The 20,261-nt window shown below is 32.7% G+C and overlaps 5 protein-coding genes across 5 annotated transcripts; 2 read left to right on the top strand and 3 right to left on the bottom strand.

The window, feature by feature from the left end:
• Positions 1–2,282: 2,282 nt before the first annotated feature.
• CLUP02_07848 (uncharacterized protein) lies at positions 2,283–4,984 on the top strand (the record flags this gene model as incomplete). The annotated part of the gene is made up of 3 exons (XM_049286840.1): positions 2,283–4,103; positions 4,167–4,709; positions 4,781–4,984. The coding sequence occupies 3 exons, from the start codon at positions 2,283–2,285 to the stop codon at positions 4,982–4,984; spliced, it is 2,568 nt and encodes an 855-aa protein (XP_049143983.1).
• Positions 4,985–5,429: 445 nt separating this feature from the next.
• Positions 5,430–5,762, bottom strand: CLUP02_07847 (uncharacterized protein; the record flags this gene model as incomplete). The annotated part of the gene is made up of 1 exon (XM_049286839.1): positions 5,430–5,762. The coding sequence occupies one exon, from the start codon at positions 5,760–5,762 to the stop codon at positions 5,430–5,432; it is 333 nt and encodes a 110-aa protein (XP_049143982.1).
• Positions 5,763–5,870: 108 nt separating this feature from the next.
• CLUP02_07846 (uncharacterized protein) lies at positions 5,871–7,119 on the bottom strand (the record flags this gene model as incomplete). Its single annotated transcript, XM_049286838.1, has 6 exons — positions 5,871–6,038; positions 6,149–6,276; positions 6,355–6,427; positions 6,531–6,842; positions 6,946–6,973; positions 7,097–7,119. 6 exons carry the CDS (start codon positions 7,117–7,119, stop codon positions 5,871–5,873), a joined length of 732 nt encoding a protein of 243 aa, XP_049143981.1.
• A 258-nt stretch (positions 7,120–7,377) lies between these two features.
• On the top strand, positions 7,378–8,019 carry CLUP02_07845 (uncharacterized protein; the record flags this gene model as incomplete). Its single annotated transcript, XM_049286837.1, has 4 exons — positions 7,378–7,498; positions 7,563–7,627; positions 7,677–7,717; positions 7,800–8,019. 4 exons carry the CDS (start codon positions 7,378–7,380, stop codon positions 8,017–8,019), a joined length of 447 nt encoding a protein of 148 aa, XP_049143980.1.
• A 36-nt stretch (positions 8,020–8,055) lies between these two features.
• Positions 8,056–18,788, bottom strand: CLUP02_07844 (uncharacterized protein; the record flags this gene model as incomplete). Its single annotated transcript, XM_049286836.1, has 4 exons — positions 8,056–8,153; positions 8,527–8,626; positions 8,796–8,808; positions 18,772–18,788. 4 exons carry the CDS (start codon positions 18,786–18,788, stop codon positions 8,056–8,058), a joined length of 228 nt encoding a protein of 75 aa, XP_049143979.1.
• Positions 18,789–20,261: the final 1,473 nt, after the last annotated feature.

The following is a 20,261-nucleotide window of genomic DNA, read 5'->3' as shown; positions in this document are numbered from 1 at the left end:
AGCTTACTTTTAGTAATTCGTTTATAATAGAGTGTTATGTACTTATTTCTGCTTAAAGCTTATTTAAAAAACGCTAACCCCTTACTTAACCTATTTCTATAAGTTTTTATTTTAAAATAACTCGCGTTAGCTCTATCCTACTTTAATAAATATACTTTTACGCGTTTCCGCTTTATAAATACTATATAAGTAAAAGTTTATAAAAGTAACGCTATATATTTAGAATTTTAAGAAGTAAAGTAATATGCGGAGTAAATTACTAGTATACGAATAAAACGGTATACTAGAAATAATAGTAGTTACGTTCTCTATATTAGCTCTTTTTAATACGCTAGTAAAAGGTCTAGGCTATATAGCTTAATTATAATAGTCGAATTTAGTTATTTAATAAGGTCAAAACAATAGGTAAGTTAGAAATAAGTAATACTAGAGGATTTAAACCTAAATAATATAATTAGCTTAAATACGGTATAATTAAGACTCCGCTACTAAATAGTTATCTATTTATAGCGTACCGATTATTTAACTTATTTATTAGTATTATAAAGGCTTAATTAATAGTTATATTAATATAGATACTAGGTACCGCGGTAATAAGAAGTAGCCGTATTATTACGTTTATAGGTTAGATAGTAGCTAGCTAAGAATTTAACGTACTATTAATAGGGAGGATAGAAACTAGGGAAATCCGGCTACGACCGCCCTAAGCTAGTAAAAAGGTCGGACGTAATATAACTAATATACGGGGCTTAGCGCGGCCCGCCCGAGCTATAGGCGTCTAATTAAATAATCCGCAGAGCTATATAACTACTTCCCTTATAAAAAAGGTCTTATTTCACTACAAGAAAAAAAGACGCTTTATTAAAAAGAGACGCCTTATTAAAAAGCTACCGCCGCACTATTTAATATTACTAAAAAAGCCGCTAAGGCCGACGCGTTTACCTAAGAATTAAAAAATACGTATAAGTTCGAGTATCCTTTATTACGATACAGAGCTACGTAGCGTCTTACGTAATATAATAAGTTATAATAATATTACGTAAGTAGATTTTAAGTAGGCTAAGATTAGCTACTGCCCTCCGCTAAGCTTACTAAGCTACGAATTTTAAAATAAGGAGTTAAAATAGGTAGCGCTCTAGAAAACGGGGCTATTACTTTAGACTATTCTTAATATAGCGCGTACTACGCTATCCCGGTAGCACTATCTCTTGCCCTAATAGCTTATCGCAAGGATATTATTAAAAGCCTAGCCCTCGTAAGGCCACGTAGGGGTAATCTTAGTATATTAAATCTAAGCTAAGGTAGGAAGGGATTTTCTCATAAGCGGGGTCTAGCCCGTAATAGATATGGATTTATATTATTATTCTGAGCTAAAATATTACGATATTATTACGAAAGTAACTTTATTTACCTTATTATTCGCCTTATTATCAATATTACGTAAGCAAACTATATACTATATTAATCTACGATTTCTATAGATTATTATAGGTATTGATTATATAAGCAATACTGCTTATATAAGCTTACGTAAGCAATGGAAAGTACTAGAAGGTAACTAAATAATCTGGAATTTACTCGAGGCGGAATTACGTACTACGATTACGCATTTACTTACGTATACGCTTATTAATTATATCATAATTAATAAGCAATAGAATATCCTAATAGGAGGTTTTTATGCCTATATATAGGCGTATATTTACTTACCTAGACCTTTTATTAAGTAAGCAACTTCTTATATAGTAATTTAACTATATTACTCTCTTTATTATAAAAACCTCTTTTATATACGCTTATTTCCCCTATATTTATATATTCTTACTTCTATATGAATACTTACTTTCTATATTCTTTATAAGAATATCCCGTATTACCTCGTTAAAGCTATACGTGCTAGAGATACTTTATATACTACGATCTCTCCCTACCGTAATATAGATATCCTTTTTTTTTTTTACGATTACTTATATTCTATAAATAGTAGAGGCGCGGTTGTGCTTATTAGTAAAACCCCAGGACTTCTTATTATAGGGATAGGTATTTTTTTTATAAAAAAAATTTATATTAGACGGTTATTTTATAGCAATACTTACTACCTCCGCCTAGGTCTTAGGCTAGGATAGCTCATCAAGTAAAGTGTATTTTTACGACCCAATATGCATAACGATTATATAGATTAATAGATCTGAAATCTGAAATATGTTAACGCCTACTCGGTTCTGGCCGCAGCGTAGCTTTCCACTTCCCCTCTTCCCCTCATTTCTCCTCTCCACCCTCTCATGTGCCACCCGCCTCAATCCCTGCCTTCCCTCGCCACTGCGTACTTCGAGCTGACCGTTCCCTATCGGCTTATCGTTGTCATCGTTGTCATCGCTTACCACGACGTACCGCTGTGCATCTATTCAAGGCTGGTGGTTTCTTCTCCGATCGCAGATATTTTTCCATGCCCTCTCATGTCGGATACTCCTGCATGCACTCGGTGCCTCCGACCTTGGAGTTCTGGCATCTCGGGGTCTTATCGGACTTGCATCGACTGCAGGGCAAAGGACGCTGCTCGCAAGGCCCGAAAAAGGCACTCCCGCCTGACCGGTCCACCAGGTGAAGCTTCTCCTACCCGCAAAACTCAGTCCATCTCCATCGCTCGCCGTCCCAGTCATGCCGCTGCTGCCTCCCTAAGCAACGAAGGCCTGGCTTCAGCGACTTTGTCTCCAGCTCTTCCGGCAAACGAAGAGATAACAATGCTCAGCATCCCAACTTCTTCGTCCCTTGCGTCTGACCATAGCTACTGGTGGCTTCATCTAAGTCGTCTTCATGTCCGGCCGTTTCGTCAAGCCTGGGCCGGTCGTTGCACATTTTGCTCAGCAGTCCTTCTAACCACCGAGAAATCAGGTTGGTGTTGTGTGAACGGTACTCGACTGGCGTCCAAGCTTCCCCCGTACCCACCGGACTTTCAACGCTGGATCGACAACACTACCTTGCCATTGTCAGCTATTAGTCGCCGCTTGAATTTTTTATTTGCCTTTTCTGCTATTGGAGCTTCCGAGGGATTCGTACACTTTGGCGTGCCCGCTGACGTCGTCGTATCTGGTCGGGTGTATCATCGGCTGCTTGACTTATCCGCCGGCGATCACAGCATGCGTTGGTTTCTGTACGATGAAGACGCCCGGTCTTTGAAAGCCGCGAATGCGAACGTTCCCTTGCCTGCTGTTCAGCAAACGAAGCCCCTGATTCAGTCAGTCAACCCGTACCTCTCTACTATCCGCCATGCCTTGCAGCAGGTCGCCGATGAGGCGATCCCGTTGGCCGTCGAGCTGAAGGATTCGTCCCTCAGTGGTGAGGTCGCTGCAGTTATCAACACACAGAATCTTGGCACCATCGACTGCCGCAAAGTCGTTTTCCATCGCCATGGTGGTAGGGCTCAGTTTGTTCATATCCTCTCCCGACACTACGAGCCTCTTCAGTATCCATTGCTATTTCCCCACGGAACACTGGGCTGGGGCATCCCTGCACTCGACGAACCCACTCTCAGGCGGTCGGGCACTACAGGGAACGACACACCGGCTCAACAAGCCAATGGCCTCACACAGCTTCAGTGGTATCGGGCGTTGCTTCTATCAGAAGCTCGATTTCTGACCTTCGGTCGTCTCGCCTGCGAATACCTGGTTGACATGTATTCAAGACTCGAAGAAACAAACCTAGACTACTTACGACGGGCAAGGTCAATGCAATCCTCGGGGCTGGACGAACAAACTGCCGAGATATCGTCAGACAGCTTGCGCAACAGGTTGCCGGCAACCTTCACCGGCTCCCGGGCATGGACGTCTGACCAGGTTGCTGATAGTCTGGCACTGGCACGACACCTTGGAAAGCCGACCTTTTTTATTACGATGACGACGAATCCGGGATGGCCCGAAATCGTGAGTTCGATGAAGGCCGGTCAGCATTTTACTGATATTCCTACGGTAGTCTGTCGTGCTTTCCACATCCGTCTTCAGCATCTCAAATCCTTTATAAAGGCTCATTTCGGTCGCATATTATACGTCATTACCGTAGTCGAGTTTCAGAAACGGGGGCTCCCGCACGCACACATGCTGATCAAGGTCAGTCTCGCCTTGGCTTTACTCAAATGATCCGATTGCTAACCTGACACCTTTTGCCCAAAGGTTGCTCCAGAGCCCCCTATTGATGCCCTGGACACTGTCGTTTCCGCTGAACTCCCTCGGTCTGCTGCGGATGCTACCCTCCGCGCCTCCATTCTTCGCACCAACATACACAGGCGAACCCATCTATCAGGTCCCTCTTACTGTAACAGGGGTGGCCGGTGTCGATTCGGATTCCCTCATCAGCTTCGTCAACGAACATCGATCGATTCTCAAGGTCGTGTTCACTTTCGTCGCAGATCAGAACAAGATGCATGGGTTGTTCCTTATATCCCTGCATTCATCCTGTATATGGACTCTCACATTCATGTTGACGTTTGTCTTTCCGTCAACGTCTTCATGTATCTCTTCAAATATTTATTCAAGGGTCCAGACAAGACTAAGCTCCGTGTGGGTGAGGTTCCACTCTCGGACATATCGGACGAATACATATTGGGAACCTGTCCGGGTAGCGGGGTTTGGCCAACAGCCCACGCGCTCCGGGTGTTACTCAATGAGGGAGCAAACTTCTGTCGTCCTGAGCCATCGATCAATACGCACCGTTTTGTAGAGCGTATAGATATGGCGCATTGTCTTTTGAGATTCTGGGATTCCCGGTCTGGCCCTGACATGGCCAGGGGTGTGCTCACGAGCAAATCCAGAAGGAGCTCCCTTTCACAAACACCCCGGATCGGAGAGCGCCTTCTGGGTCATGGAAGGATCCACTGATCCAAGGTCGAGCTCTAACGCCGCCTAACAAGTCGAACCTCTCTTTGAGTAACTGGCCCGGCATCGAGGAGTCGTTGGCTGGCAATGAGTGTCCGTCAACGAGAGCTTCATAGAGTTTTCTGGCACTCGCCGCAGGTACGTAAGCCGAATAAATCGTCAACATCACCGCCACCCTCTTTTTGCTAACATCAAAGCCAGCAAACTATAGTTAGCCTGAATCGACCGAATTTAGCACGTGGGGTATAGTTTCTGTAGCTACCAAGATTGGTCGTAAGACGGTGCGAAAACTCAAGATCAGGTAAAAATTCCACTGTATTGCGGTGATTGAAAGTGCTAACGTGACAATCAGGTGAGTTCTAACTCTCTAGAGACTAGATAGTACTAGTTCGTTCCAGCTACGCAGAGATCTCTGATAAAACCAGCACAGGGAAATGGCTTCGAGCGTCGGCTGCAACCTTGCCTAGCCTTGTCGCGCGTGTCTCACCGTGACTCTAGGAGCAATGTTAATATTGAGACAGAACCACAACTACGATCGAACAGGTTCCTGACGGTGAAGTATTACCAATTGAGTATGACAAAGCATTTCGGGTGGTTGCCGGCCGCGGCTTTGGAGCGGCAGCCGGAGGCAAAGAGGAAGGCCGCCTTGTTGTTGAAGGAGGCTGTCCGAGGGCACGTGCAGTCTCGAAGGTCGGCGCAGTCGGGATCCATGCAAGTGTATTCGGCTTGGTCCGGATTGTGGCTGGAGAATCGGTAGTGGCAGGCAAGGTAGCCAGCGCCGCAGACCTTACGTGCCTCAAGCGACCGGAGGCCGGACTCGTCCGAAACATCGGCGACGGGCGAAGCAACGGCCGAGGCGACTGCAAGGGCGAAGACAAAAAGGGTCTTGTTCATTATGGCGATGGGCGAAGATTTTCTTACAAAAAGAAAATGGAAAAAAAAAAAAAAGTTCTTAAAAAAAAGGTTGCGAGAGCCTCGACAAGCGGTAATGAGTATGAGCAATTAATGAGTGATGCTGGCGACTTGAATTGCTAATTCCAAAAGGGGGAACATCCCTGTAGGGCTTTTATAATGATAGGGCGATGATATTCTGCCACCAGCTGCCGCTATTCTGCCACTAAGTGTGGCTGCGGCCGCCACACGACCGCCGGTCTCGGGCACACACGTAAGCTGGGCTCTGCGTAGTCAGCATTCGAATAGATGAGCTAATCAGAGGCCGGCAATTGACTTAAATTATTTTAGTAAAAAGTACGGCAATCGACGCGTTAGCCTAAGTCGACGTATTGGCCCAAGTCGACGCATTGGCCCAAGTCGACGTACTGGCCTAAGTCGACGATTCCGTCGAATTGGCCTAATTGGCCTAATTGCCCAGCTGCCCAATTGACTCGCTCGAAAGGCTGGCAGCGATCTGCCAGCGGTAGTCTGTAACGAGGTTGAGGATTTGTAACGCTTATTCGGGTAGGTTAACTCTGCGAGGCGTTGCTACTTTCGATCGCAACCGCTGGCTCGTGGGTAGCCTCGTTAAGTGCTGCTCTGGCCTCGGGCAGGGTAGAGAAGCGCTAGCTGTAAAGTGGGTAGTCGTATTAGTAGACGAAGGGATCGTTAACTTCGCAATTATTCTCTTTTTATAGCATATTAACGTTGGGAATAGCTTCAATTAACGGCAGCGGCAGCGGCAGCGACGGCGAGGTCGACGAAGTGGTGGTTGTAGGTGGGTAGGTAGGTAGGTAGGTAGGTAGGTAGGTAAGTGGGTAGGAAAGTGGGTGGGTATGGGCAGCTGGGCTCCGTGGTCGGAGGCAGGGGCGGTCGCAGCCACACTTGGGGGCGGGATATCGGCAGGTGCTGGCAGAATATCATCGCCCTAATGATATTGACCGTATTTACAACCACTGCCTCGTCTTCCGGATTTTCAGCTTCGAGGCACGTATTCCCAGTGACGATGTGGCCGCAGGCGACGACGGAAAGCTTCATGGTCTAAGGTTCACGCCAAGTCCCAGGTCGGACATCTCTGCCGGATAGAATCGTTCTGATTACAGCGCCACAGCTATATAATGAACTCAAATATAGTAAACTCAACCTTGTGAATCGGTGTGTTACCTGGTATCCTAGCACCTTCGGATAAAGGAGTAGGTCAGTAGGTCAGAGCAGTTTGACTTTGTCAAAAGTTCTAAAGACACTCCCATAATATTGCGTGAACGGTCAGGAGTAAAATCTACTATCTGGCTTACTGCCTGCACGTGCCGCTAGCCATTTTAGGCCGGCGGTACTTTGGTAGCTTAGAGAGTATGATGCAGGATTAGACTAAATGCGTGCGCTAGGACGGAGCTGAGCTGGGGCTGTAATATGACGGCAGGCGTCTACTTCGAGTATTCCCTGAATATAAGACGGCTAGCTATCTGCCCCTTTGGCCTATCTTAAGGCATCAAAGTCTCATCAATCTTTTCCGAGTTCACTTCTTCCACTCAGGTGTCTTTTTCAATCTTCCCGCATCCTTTCCTGCCCAATCACCATGTTCGCCGGCTACGCTGCTGTCCTCGCCGTCCTGGCTACCACTGTCGTCGCACGCACCTGCCCCGCCGGCTTGATGAAGTGCACCTACGTTGGCCCCGAGGCCCAATGCTATGTTGAGTGTACGCTTCTGACAGGTGAATGCAAGTGTCCGGCCAATAGGTACTTCGAACACAACGGTGCCAGTTCCACCTTGCCCAACACAGGTTCTGGCTGTTCCACCAAGCCGGCCATTGCGGGCCTTCCCAAGTGTAAGTGCTTCCCTACTCAAAGGCTTTAGGTTGCTAACATGTATCATAGGTTAAGCCACTGGCCCCCATTCTTTTGAAGATTATCTTCAAGTAACGTGCCAGGGGCTTTATGCCTGGGTTCTACCGAATGCCTTTTCGTTGCATACTTCGGTGGGAGGTTGATTGGATCCAGCTATTGCAAAGCCACAGGCACCTTGAAAAACCAAAAGGAGGGGGAAAACGCGACAGTACCACGGCGCCACTTGCGGGTACCTTGCAGCTATAGGACAAATGTTGATCTTGGATATACACACATAGTTTGTTACGCCCCGGCTAAGCCTTTCAGGGATCGTATGACTATCTACATAGTCTCCATCTTCGTTCATATCCTCACCTCCCAGAAGCCCAATTGAGCATTGTCCGTCTACGTTATTTTTTGTCACTGTCTATCACTGCTGCGGTTGCTCGCGGGATGAGATACAAGTCTTCTCAGTGTTGCTTCTCAAAGTGTTCGGCGCCCCATCGGCGGCGGCCTCGGCGGCCTCAGCTGGTCCCGATGTCGAAAGCACAAGTGCGGGGGGGGGGGGGGGGGGTGTCATTGGTTAGTATGTTGGTGTTGATTTGGGGCGTTGGTCATTGGTCTTTTGTCGCTGGCTGATGTGTGCATCCAGCCTCTCCGTGCTCATGGCAAGCTTGATTGTCTTAGAAACGACATGTTCCCGTGGCGACCAGCCCCTAGAGTCTGATGCGCTCTTTCCTCTAAGAAAATATAATAGGTTGCCTCTGCGCGCTTCCATCCGTTGAAGTAATCGAGTTCGCTGTTCCGTACACTGCGTGCTACCAATTGAGTCTTGCCATTTCGGTGCGTAGTTGCCCTAAGATGCTGGCTTCTTTCCATAATAGTTCGTCACACAGCTTACGCGTGTGGTTTTCAGGTAGAGCCACGTCGATCTTCTTCGAATATGCTCCTGCATTGTCGGACAAGGCTATGTACGTCTGTTGCACGCTCTGTAAGCGATCCTGAGTGCCGTCGAGAAGGCCCTAGCCGGTCGCTTATATAGTGTCTTGCTCGGTCTTATACTATCCTTTGCCCTTGCTTTGGCCGTTTATAACAGGTCTCACTCTACTGCTGATAGAGGCCAAAAGAGCGTCGTAAGACCCACCTTGATAGATACTACTTATTAGCCACCGACTTTTCGATACTATACCATCGAGTGCAGAATGAGGGGATATCGATATTATAGGGAGTGAGACTAGCTAATAGCGTATTAGTAATTCGCTCAAGCTAATAAAGTCTATAAGTAGTCTAATTACCGTACTTAGAAACCCCGCTAGCCCCTCTACTTAGAGATAAATAACTAACCTCGTCATCCTTAACCTACTTTAAATAAATAATAGTAACTCCTCTATTTAAGAAGTTAAGAAGTAATATATTACTTATTTAAATAATCTCCTGCGAGGTTAGAATAATAAGATTAAGGTATTTAATACTATTAATAATAGTAGTATTAGTTAATTTACGTATTACGTTTATAATTATAATTAGAACGACTTTTACCTCTCCCCCCTCTTATTTTCGTTATTTATTAGCTTTTTATTTTTTATTAAATATAAGGCGCTTAATAAAAGCTAAATAGCTAAGTAGGCTTTTATATAAAGTAATAGTAAATTACCTCTATTATATTAAGAAGTTAGTAATATATTACTTAGTTATAAGGTTCTTAAACTTTACCGAAATTCTTTATATATTAACTAAGCTTAATTACTTTAGTCTAGTTATATAATAAGTAACGGCGGCTTATTAAAGAATATAAACTAGTAAAATAAAAATCTATATACGATTTATTAATTAAAACGTAGTCGTTATTAGTAGGATCATAGTAAATATTATACCGAACTTATAAAAATATAAACTATATAAATCTCGGACCGTAGAGAGGGTAGTTAAGAAAAACGTATAAAATAAAGTTCTTGTCCTGCGCGCGCTATATTATATTAACTATATTTTATTTACTAATTTTATATAATAAAGGAATTATAATAAAGTTAGTATTACGTAGTTAGTAATAATAAATAAAAATAAGACGAGCTTTAAGTAACAAAATAAGGGATATATTAAAAAAAGCCTTAATAACTTCGGTAAGCTTAAGATTATTAAGATTTAGTAATATTATTATTTTTATTATTATATAGGTCTTATTTTACTTAGCTAATTAGCTATTCTCTTAGTATTCTATTTTAACTTAGTTTATACGCCGTTATAAATTAATAAAGTTATTAAAAGCCTAAGTTAATTCGCTACTATTAGAACTTATTTTAATAATAAAAGCGAGTAAGTAAGGTAGTATAGCTTTAGGAGTCCTTTATAACTTTATTATAAGCTAAAGTAGGGTATTATAAGTAATTATCAAGACCTTATTAAGGAAATACCTAGTAAAGTACTTATGCTTATATTCCGGACTAGAGATAAGTAGCGCTAGTTTAGCGCTTATACTTAAAAAAAGAGCGCGCGCTCGTTTATTAAATAGGGTTATAATTAGTACTAAAGTTAGTTAATAATTAGACCGTATTATCCCTTATATATAAGAAGCCCCTAATTTTAAAAATAATACCTTTTTTACTACTTAACCTCTAAACTAGCTATTTATCTTATTATAGTATCTTTTCTCTTTATATATTTACTTTCTTTATATATATACGTATCGAGCTTTATATATTACTATTTACTTAATCTACCTACTTATATACTTAATAAACTCGACTACCTAACTAGCGATTTAACTATGATTAGTACTTAAAATAGAATTATATAATACCTGCTTTTTAGTTACTAAAAATAATATATAAAAAAAGCAAGGCCTAGAAACGAATAGCTAAGCCGGACTTTTATAATTTAAAAATAATATAGAGTAATTACTAGCGGCGGTTTAATACGATCGTAGTCTTACTTTTTAAAAAGAACGCTAATTTTATTAACATTATTATTATTATAAAATACGCTAAGAATCGTAGATATTTTAAAGAACTTCTCGCTACGAAATACGAAGAGCGCCGCCGAGATTTTAATAATTTTATCTATAATATCGCTCTTTTATTTATTACTTTTTAATAATACTTTTTATTTATAAATACTCGCAATGCGGTACTTAAAATCGGCTAGACTAATAATATGAATAGCTTTATATAGTTTATATATAGTATTATTTTTAGTTAGAGTAGGGCTATAAATAAGTAGTTAATACGTATTACTATTATTAATAATACTGATATAATTAAAAATAGACCCGATACTTAATACAATAGTAATGCGCTAAATAATATTTTTAAAAATAGAAGCGATTTATAAAAATATAAAAACATATTCCCCCCTAAATTATGCTCCTTACTTAGCTCGGATAAATAAATAAATAACCCGTAAAGCTATATTTTATAAAAAAGAATAATTTATTATAATATAGACAAGATAACTTCGGAGTACTAATCTTAATTATTATTATTTATAAGTACGTACGATATAAAATTAGTCTTATTAATAAAAGTAATAGAAAAAGAAAGGGGGGGACTTCGTTAAATAGTTACTTAAATTAATAAATATATTATTAAAACTACTAATAAACCTTAGATTATTATCCGAACTACGCCCTAAGTTATTATAACTAACGGACGGTTTCTTTACTGTTATTATAATACTACTATTAAAAGACTTTTAGTTAAATATAAGCCCCTATTCAGTATAAACTACGTCGCTTTATATATTACGTCCCTTAATAAAGCTCTCTTATACCTAAATAGTTAATAAAACTAACCCTCTAATAAAGGTAAATATACTTACTAATTTAAAAAATAAAAAGTAAATAGGTTAATATATATAAGGCAAAAGCGGGGCTATAGAGCGTTACTTAACTAAGAAGTAATTATTTACTTACGAAAGTAACGAAGAAATTATAAATAAGGAATATTATTATTAAAAGCGAAGAGTTATAACCGGGGACTCTCTTATTAAATTATTACGCCCTATTTTTCTAACTAGAACGGATATAAAAATTAGTAAATGGAAGTATAAAAATATAAGTAGGCATCCGTAATAGTATTACTATAGCTTTATAAAAGTAATAATTAAGTATTACCCCTACTTCCTAAGCTATATGGGGTATAATAACCATATAACTACGTATAAGTAGTTATTACGTACTATATACTAACTTTCTAATATAACTAACTAAATAAGCTAAGAATAGGAAAAATAGCTAAGGTTAAGGTAAAAATACTTTTTAATTAGTTAAGAGGCCCTAGCCCTAAAAGTATAAAGAGCGTATTTTCAAAAAGCCTTATTAAATAAATAAGGAACCCGCTCGCTATACTTAATTTAGTACTAATATACTATAAAACGAGGCTAACTATTAAATATTTATATATATAACTTTTATAATAACTTAGTACGTTTTTTTTAGATTACTAATTTAAGTTATTATATAGTACGCGCTAAGGCTAATATGGACTAGGCTTATTAAGTTAGTTAGACGTACTAAAAGACGCTACTCTTTTCTCTTTAGTACTACCCTTTTTATTAATACCTATCTATATATAAAACTAGAACGCTTAAAAAGCTTTAAATATAAAAACGAACGGCTATATTATATTATTAAATTTTAAAAATAATATATATAATAATAAATATTAAGCTTATGGGCTTTTAAGAAGTAAGTATATAAACGAAGGTAGAAATTATATAAATAATTATTTAAACCCTAATAGCTTAGCCGGGGCGTAATAAACTATATATATATATATTATTAATATAATACATCGGTCTATACTTCTTTATATACTAATTTCATTTAAATAAATAGGTATTACTTTAATATACCTTACTTTATATAATTAAAAAATAATATATTATAAACTAACTAACCCTGCCCTTATATTACCCTTAAGTTTTGCTATCTAGGTAGTACTATTTAGCTATCTAGGTAATAATCTACTTTTTAAACTAATAAGGGCTCATAACTATAGAGCTCGGGCTATAGCCCTATACTTATACCCGCTATACTTACTCACAAGCTACCTAGAGTAGTTATATAAAATAGCCGTAGATACGTTCGGTTATAATTACCTATAGTCGCAATTACTTATAATTATAATTACTTATAAATATAAATAATTAAGTAAGTAATTAAGTAAGTAATTAAGTAAGTAATTAAATAAGTAATTATCACTATAAATAATTATAACCGTAAGTAATTATAACTACTTTACGTAATTACGGTATATATATACTAAGTAACCCGTAAGTAAGTATAGCGAGATAAAAAAGTTTAAAGTTTAAATAATAAGCTTTAATTTATTATAAAAAGGATCTTAAAATAAGTTAGAACGCTACTATATTAACTTAATTAACTAAAAACTTAATATAAAAAAACAAAAAATAAAATAATAAGTAAAAATTAATAAGCTAGTCTTTTAAGCCTAGCGGCCTAGCTTATTACGTAATTATTAAAAACTTAGCTTCGTAGCCTAAAGCTAAGTTATAGGGCCTATAGGGCCCTTATACTTATTATTATAATATTACCCCCCCCTTTATACTAAAGGGCGCTATTTATAGCGCTAAAAAATGAACCTCTAAATTACCCCTTATTTTAATAAATCTATAGCTATAATTACTATTATTATATTATTATTATCCCTTAGTAATAGTAAATCGCTAGCCGTAATAGCTTCTATTTATATATCTAAGTTTTATCGCGGGCCCTTAGTAATTAAGTATTAATAATAAAACGCTTAGAATACTATTAATACATACTTAAAGCTCTTTATATTATACTAAGTTAGATCCGTATTATACCCTTTTTAATTTACTTAATACTATAGTTTTCCCTTATATAAGTATAATTTAATAACTTTTAAAACTTTATACTTTAATTTGCTATTATTATTAATAATTAATAATAATAAGTCTTAGTTCTACTTAGGTAATAAGTCGTTAATAACCTTTTTTAACTTATTTAAGTAAAAAACTAAGTATACTTAGCTACTCGTTAATAGTTTTATAATTTATATACTCCCCTATTTAGTACTAATAATAAGCTATAGCCCGGCCTACGGTTATTATAATTTATTTATATTAATAAACCTTTAGTACGAGGTATTAATAAAAACCCGGTCTCTTAGTTTTAAATTATCTAAGCGCTAGTAATAGTTAGTATACCTTTTATATTATACTTAAATAACCTTTATATTACCCTTAGTAGTCTCTTAAGCCTCGTATATCCCCTAAACTATACGCTATATATTAATATAATTGAGTTTGTTTTTATAAAACTAAATTAATAAGTTCGTTTAGATTAATTAAAAAAGAGCTATAATTAACGACCGAATTCTATTTTATATAATAATAACCTTATAATTTCGCTCAACTAAGTTATATAAGCAAAGTTAACTATAAATAGTATATTGCTTTAATTATTTTAATATTAATTAATTAGTAATCTTAATTACTATAAAATATACTAATTTAGTACCTCTATTTAACTATTTATTTAAGGGTAATCGGCCGTTAATAACTATAACTTAACCCTATAAATTTTATAAAGCTCCCCTTAAAAATTAAAAATAGATTAGGGGCCTCGGTCTAATATAATAATCTTTAATAAGCTAAAAATAAGTAATACCCGTTTATAAGACATTTAGCTTATATTCTTTATTATAATAGTTTTATAATGAAAAAATAAATATTACCCTCTTATTTAAGTAGTTTATTATTATTTAAATATTATTAAATCCTTTTTAATTAATAAAAATAGTTATAAAATTAATAAAAATATATTATTATAAGTAATTAGGTATTAAAAATAGCCTTAGCTCTCCTAGGGGCTTATTATATAGCTTTTATAATTAGTAATAAGTATAATAGTTTCGTATATATTAATAAGTATTTATTATTAAGCTTAGTTAATAATATTACTATTTAATTATTTTTATAACTTTATTATACCCTAAGTAAGTAAAGAGCTTTTATTTATAAACCTTACGAATAACTATAATATAAAAGTTCTCTTTTTTAAATACTATAAGCTTCTTATTTATTATTAATAATTTATTATTTTAAATAAACTAATACTCGTATTCTTTAATTATTAATACTTATATTAATATAAAAGATATTATAATAAAGTCTTTATTAAGCTTCAAAATCTTTTTTATTAATAAGTACCCCTAGAGCTCGTTTTTTAATAAGAGCGAGCTAATTATAAACTATAGTTAATTAATTATAGCGCTTAATAATACTTATAACTTTATTATGATATTAAAAAATAATAATTTTAATAATAAAAAAACTTAATTTTTATTAACTTTTTTTAATACTTATTAAGTATAAATATCCTCTATTTTTTATAATAAAGCGTTAGTTAATACGTTCTTTTTCCCTAAATAATAATAAATTTAAAAATTAAAATCCGTTAGTATATTAGTTTAGCGGGCTTATTATAAGTTAAATAAGTACTTAATTATAAAAAATAGTAATAATTAATAATTTATAATAATGTCGAACTTATACTTATAGCTTATAAGCTCCGCGTACTATTCTTTTAAATATAATACTATTACTAATATTTCTTTATTATAAATAATATAATTAAGCTTTATACCGCTTATTATTTTTAAATAAAGAGTTACTAAGTATTATAAGTTATTATTTTCTTATTATTATAATAGCGCTTTAGTATATACTAAGTTAAAAGCGTCGGTTTTTAATTATATTAATAACTCTAGTTTAAAATAATAAAGAATTAATACTAACGTTAATACTAGTTTTATAACTTTAAAAGCCGTTTTATAATTAGTATTAAAATTAAAAAGAACTCCCTTATTTATTAATTTTATAAATAGCCTAACTAAGTAATTATAATCCCTTATAAATCTCTTATAAAAGTTATAAAACCTAAAAAAAGACTAAATACCCTTAAGTAATATAAGTAGCTTTTAACCTTTAATTATAAAAGCTTTTTCTTTATTAAGCTATATACTTTTTATAAAAACTATAAAGCCTAAGTATTTTATAAAAATAATACTAAATTTATACTTTTTAATATCTACTTATAAACTTATTTTTTATAAATAGTTTAATACTTTAATAATATATTCTTAATATTAAAAAGGATTATTTAAAAAAATTAAAATATTATTTATATACGCTATATAAAAATTATCTAAGTACTTTATTAATATTTCGTTTATATATCGTTAGTATATAATAAGCTTATTATAAAACTCAAAAAGTACTATTTTATATTTATATACTCTATAATAAGTTCTAAATATTATTAAGTCTTTAAAAACTAAGTCGAGGTAAATATAATAAAAAGCCTACTTACTATTTAGTTTTATAAATACTTTTACCCTACTTAGCCGCGCGAGGGTCTTATTAATAAGTAATAATAAATAGTAGTCTTTTTTTATAACCTTATTTAGTTTATAAAAGTTAATATAAAAACGTAAATTATTATTATATTTTTTTATAAATAGTGTTAATAATATAAAAAGAGTATTACTTAGCTTAATAAATCCCTTTTATAAGTACTTTAATAAATAAGCTCTTATAGCTTTTAGTTTTAATACTAACTACTTATAAAAAAAGTAATAGATTAACTTCTCCTTATTACTATTTAAAAGCTCGATTTTATAATTCTATAGCTTATAAAATATAAATATATTACTAGTTATTTTATTAAAAACGTCGGTCTAAGGCTATAAGTATTTTAATAAATTAATTATTATAAAGTTATAAATAACTTAGTTATTGTTATATAAAGGGTTTACTTCCTTTTTTTTATTTTTTATAATACGGTATAGTTTATAAAATAATATAAAACCTATTTTAATATCGTTCTACCTTAAGTTTCTTTTAAATACGGGAGTACTAATAAAAATAATATCTATTTATAACGCTACTAAGTATAGTTTTTACTATCTAATTTTTTTTATAAAAGTAATAATAATATTATTAAGGGCGCATTCTATTTTTTTTATATTCTTAGTTTTATTTAATTATTATATTTAATAAGTTATTATTTTTAATAAGTATAATAATATCCTAATTAGTATACCCTTTACTCGCTATTATAAAGCTTTTAGTTATAATAAGTTATATTTATTTTAAATAAGTCTTATTAATAATTAGTATCGATTTAATATTTTATATTAATAACTTCCGGGGTATATAGGTCCTTAATATCCCTAATAATAATAAAAAGCGTCTCTTATAATAATAAGTCCTTAAGCTATATTAATTATTAATAATAAATATTAAAGTTTACCCCGTAATATTCGAACTACTTTTACTTTAAAATTAAGTTATAATAGCCTATATTAAGCTAAAAAAGGGGTACTTTTAAAAAGACCTATTAATTAATATATAAATTAATAATTTATACTATGCTAGTATTATTTAATTACTCTTTATTAAACTTAGTAATAAGGATTAAGTATAGTAATTTATAGAATAAAGTTATATAGAACTATTATAATAAAGGGGTTATATAGTTATTTATAAATCTATACTTATTAGCTCCTATATTAAATAAGGCTCTTAAGTAAATTCTATATTTATTAAATATTAATATAAGCTCTATTTTAAAAAGCTAACCCCCTGTAAGATCTTATAAGTTTACTAAATTAATTACTAATTTTCTATTTTTTTTATATATATCCCCTAGCTAAGAGTTTATTTTTATTAAGAGGTTTAGTTTTTTAAACTTAACTCTATTTTAATAAGGCCTATAATAACGTTAATAATAATTATAATAGTTTTTAACTTCTTAAAGTAGTCCTTAGAAATATATTTAGTATTATTATAAATAAAATAAATATTACTATTCTTAAGTTTTTAATATAAGGCTTTAAGAATCGTTTTATAATTAGAAGTATAACCTTAGTCCTATTTAATACCTCTAATACTTTTATTATTTCTATTACTTTTATTACTTTTATTATTTCTATTTAAAGTTTAATAAGTCTATTTAAAAACCTTAACTACGTAGTCCTTTATAAAAAGGGGCTATATTATATTAACTAGCTAAGTAACGTACTTAATATATTTTTAAAAAATAGCCGTATTATTTAAGTACCTTAATATAGCTTAGTTATAAAAATATATAAGTAGCTTATTATAAAAACGGCGCTTTTATTAAAACTTTAAAAGCTTATTAATATATATAAGCTTAGTAAATATAAAGCGTTTTTAATAAACGTTTTTAAATATAATCGTAAGTATATTTAGCTTATAATTAGCGTTATTTATAATAATCGGGCTAATATAAACTATCTTAAGCTTATAAAGTAACTACTTAGCTATAACAATCTCGTTAAAAATTAATAATAAGTATATAAACTCTATAGTACTATTTCTAATCTTATTAATAATATACTCTAAATAATACTTATTTATACTATAATGAGCATTCTCTAAATACTTTATAATATGCTAAAATTAATAATTAAATTTAAAACTAATATTATTACTTATAAAAATAAGTACGTTAAGTATTTTTTAAAAACTATAAATAATAAGATAAGACGAGACTAAAGTAATTTCGTAGCTACCCTACGTTTTTAAATATACTAGCCGCTACTCTAATATACCAAGGGTAGTAATATCTTAAATAGAGCTAGCCTAAGAGCCGTTCTCTAATTATTCTAACTTTTTAATTATAGTTATATTATTAATATAAGCTCGGATAAGGGCTTCTTTTATAATACGGAGCTCTATAATAATAATATATATAAAGTCGAGGTTTTTATAAGTTATTATATAGAAGTATTTCTAGCACGTATAGCTTTAACGAGGTAATGCGGGATATTCTTATAAAGAATATAAAAAGTGAATATTCATATAGAAGCAAGAATATATGAATATAGGGGATATAAGCGTATATAAAAGAGGTTTTTGTAGTAAAGAGAGTAATATAGTTGAATTACTATATGAGAAGTTGCTTGCTTAACGAAAGGTCTAGGTAGGCAAATACACGCCTACATATAGGCATAAAAACCTCCTACTAGAATATTCCATTGCTTATTAATTATGATATAATTAATAAGCGTATTCGTAAGTGAATGCGTAATCGTAGTACGTAATTCCGCCTCGAGTAAATTCCAGATTATTTAGTTACCTTCCAGTACTTTCCATTGCTCACGTAAGCTTATATAAGCAGTATTGCTTACATAATCAATACCTATAATAATCTATAGAAATCGTAGATTAGTATGGTATATAGTTTGCTTACGTAATATTGATAATAAGGCGAATAATAAGGTAAACAAAGTTATCTTCGTAACAAAATTAAAAAAGAAAACTAATACAAAATAGCGTTCTAGAGCTAATATAGTTATTTTAAATATATTATTATACTTTTTAAATTAACGAACGTACCCGTAACGTTTTAAGCATATATTTACTAAATACTTACTAACTTATTAAATACTTATTATATAATATATATAAATAATTTAATAATTAATTTAATAATAAAAGAGTAGTATATAGAAGATATTAAAAAGGTCCTCTAATATTTATAGTTATACGGGCTTTTTACTAAACTATTAAAATACTCGTTTTATTAAAAAAGGGTCGAGTTCTTAAATTATATTATTATATTAAAAGGAATTAAGATTAACTCGTTACGAATACGAATGATTATTAATTAGAAAGTACTAGAGTTTATTAAAGATATTTAAGTATTCTTAGGGTTCTATAGCTTTTATTAAAGATTTATTACTAAATATTTAAATATTATTATACCGATAATAATATTATTAAAAATAGAAAAGGGGTAAATAAAAGATTTTTAATAGATTAAAAAAGTAGACGAGGTATTTAATTAGCTAAAAGTCGCTTTTATTTTAATAACCGTACTTACGTATTAGAACTTATAACGTATTATATAAGTAAAAACTAACGTTTTAATTAAAGCTATTATAGTAATTTTATTATAATAAGCTAATAGAGAATAGTAACTCGTTATTTATTAATTACGGAAGTATTTAAATACGGAGTAATAATACACTATGGGTTAATAAGAACTATTTATTTTAATAAAAGGGCTAGAGTACTAGGCTTATTATTTCTAAAGCTTTTTATAAAAGTTTATAATTCTAACGGATTACTAAGTATTTAAAAAAATAATTAGTATATTAACGTAAGATTTTTAAAAAAGGCTCGCGAAGTAAGTATATAAATTATTAATATTTAATTTTAATTTAAAATACTAATTAAAAAAACGAACTTAGTAAACGGTTTATTTAAGAAACTAAATTATATAGAGGGGGAAGTGTTTTATAAAGATATCTTTTTTATATTAATTTAAAAACTACGTTTTATTAGTAAATTACTACTTAACGTTTAATAAAAAATAATTAGTTTAAAAAGATAAAATAATATTACTAAAGTGTATATTTAAGTAGTTAAGGCCTCTTTTTATAATCCTAGTTAAATATTAATTAGTTCTAAGGATAAGGAATCCTCTTTTTTATATTAATAGCGTATTATAGGGCGTATTAATAAAATAGTAATAGTTGTTATTATAACAACTTAAAATAAGAAAATAAAAGAGTTGTTAATAAACGCTCGTTAATAATTTAATAAAAATAAAAAGGAATTAGA

Source organism: Colletotrichum lupini, chromosome 4 (genome assembly GCF_023278565.1).
Source record: "Colletotrichum lupini chromosome 4, complete sequence".
NCBI classification, from domain to species: domain Eukaryota; kingdom Fungi; phylum Ascomycota; class Sordariomycetes; order Glomerellales; family Glomerellaceae; genus Colletotrichum; species Colletotrichum lupini.
This window is presented reverse-complemented; position numbering and strand designations above follow the sequence as displayed.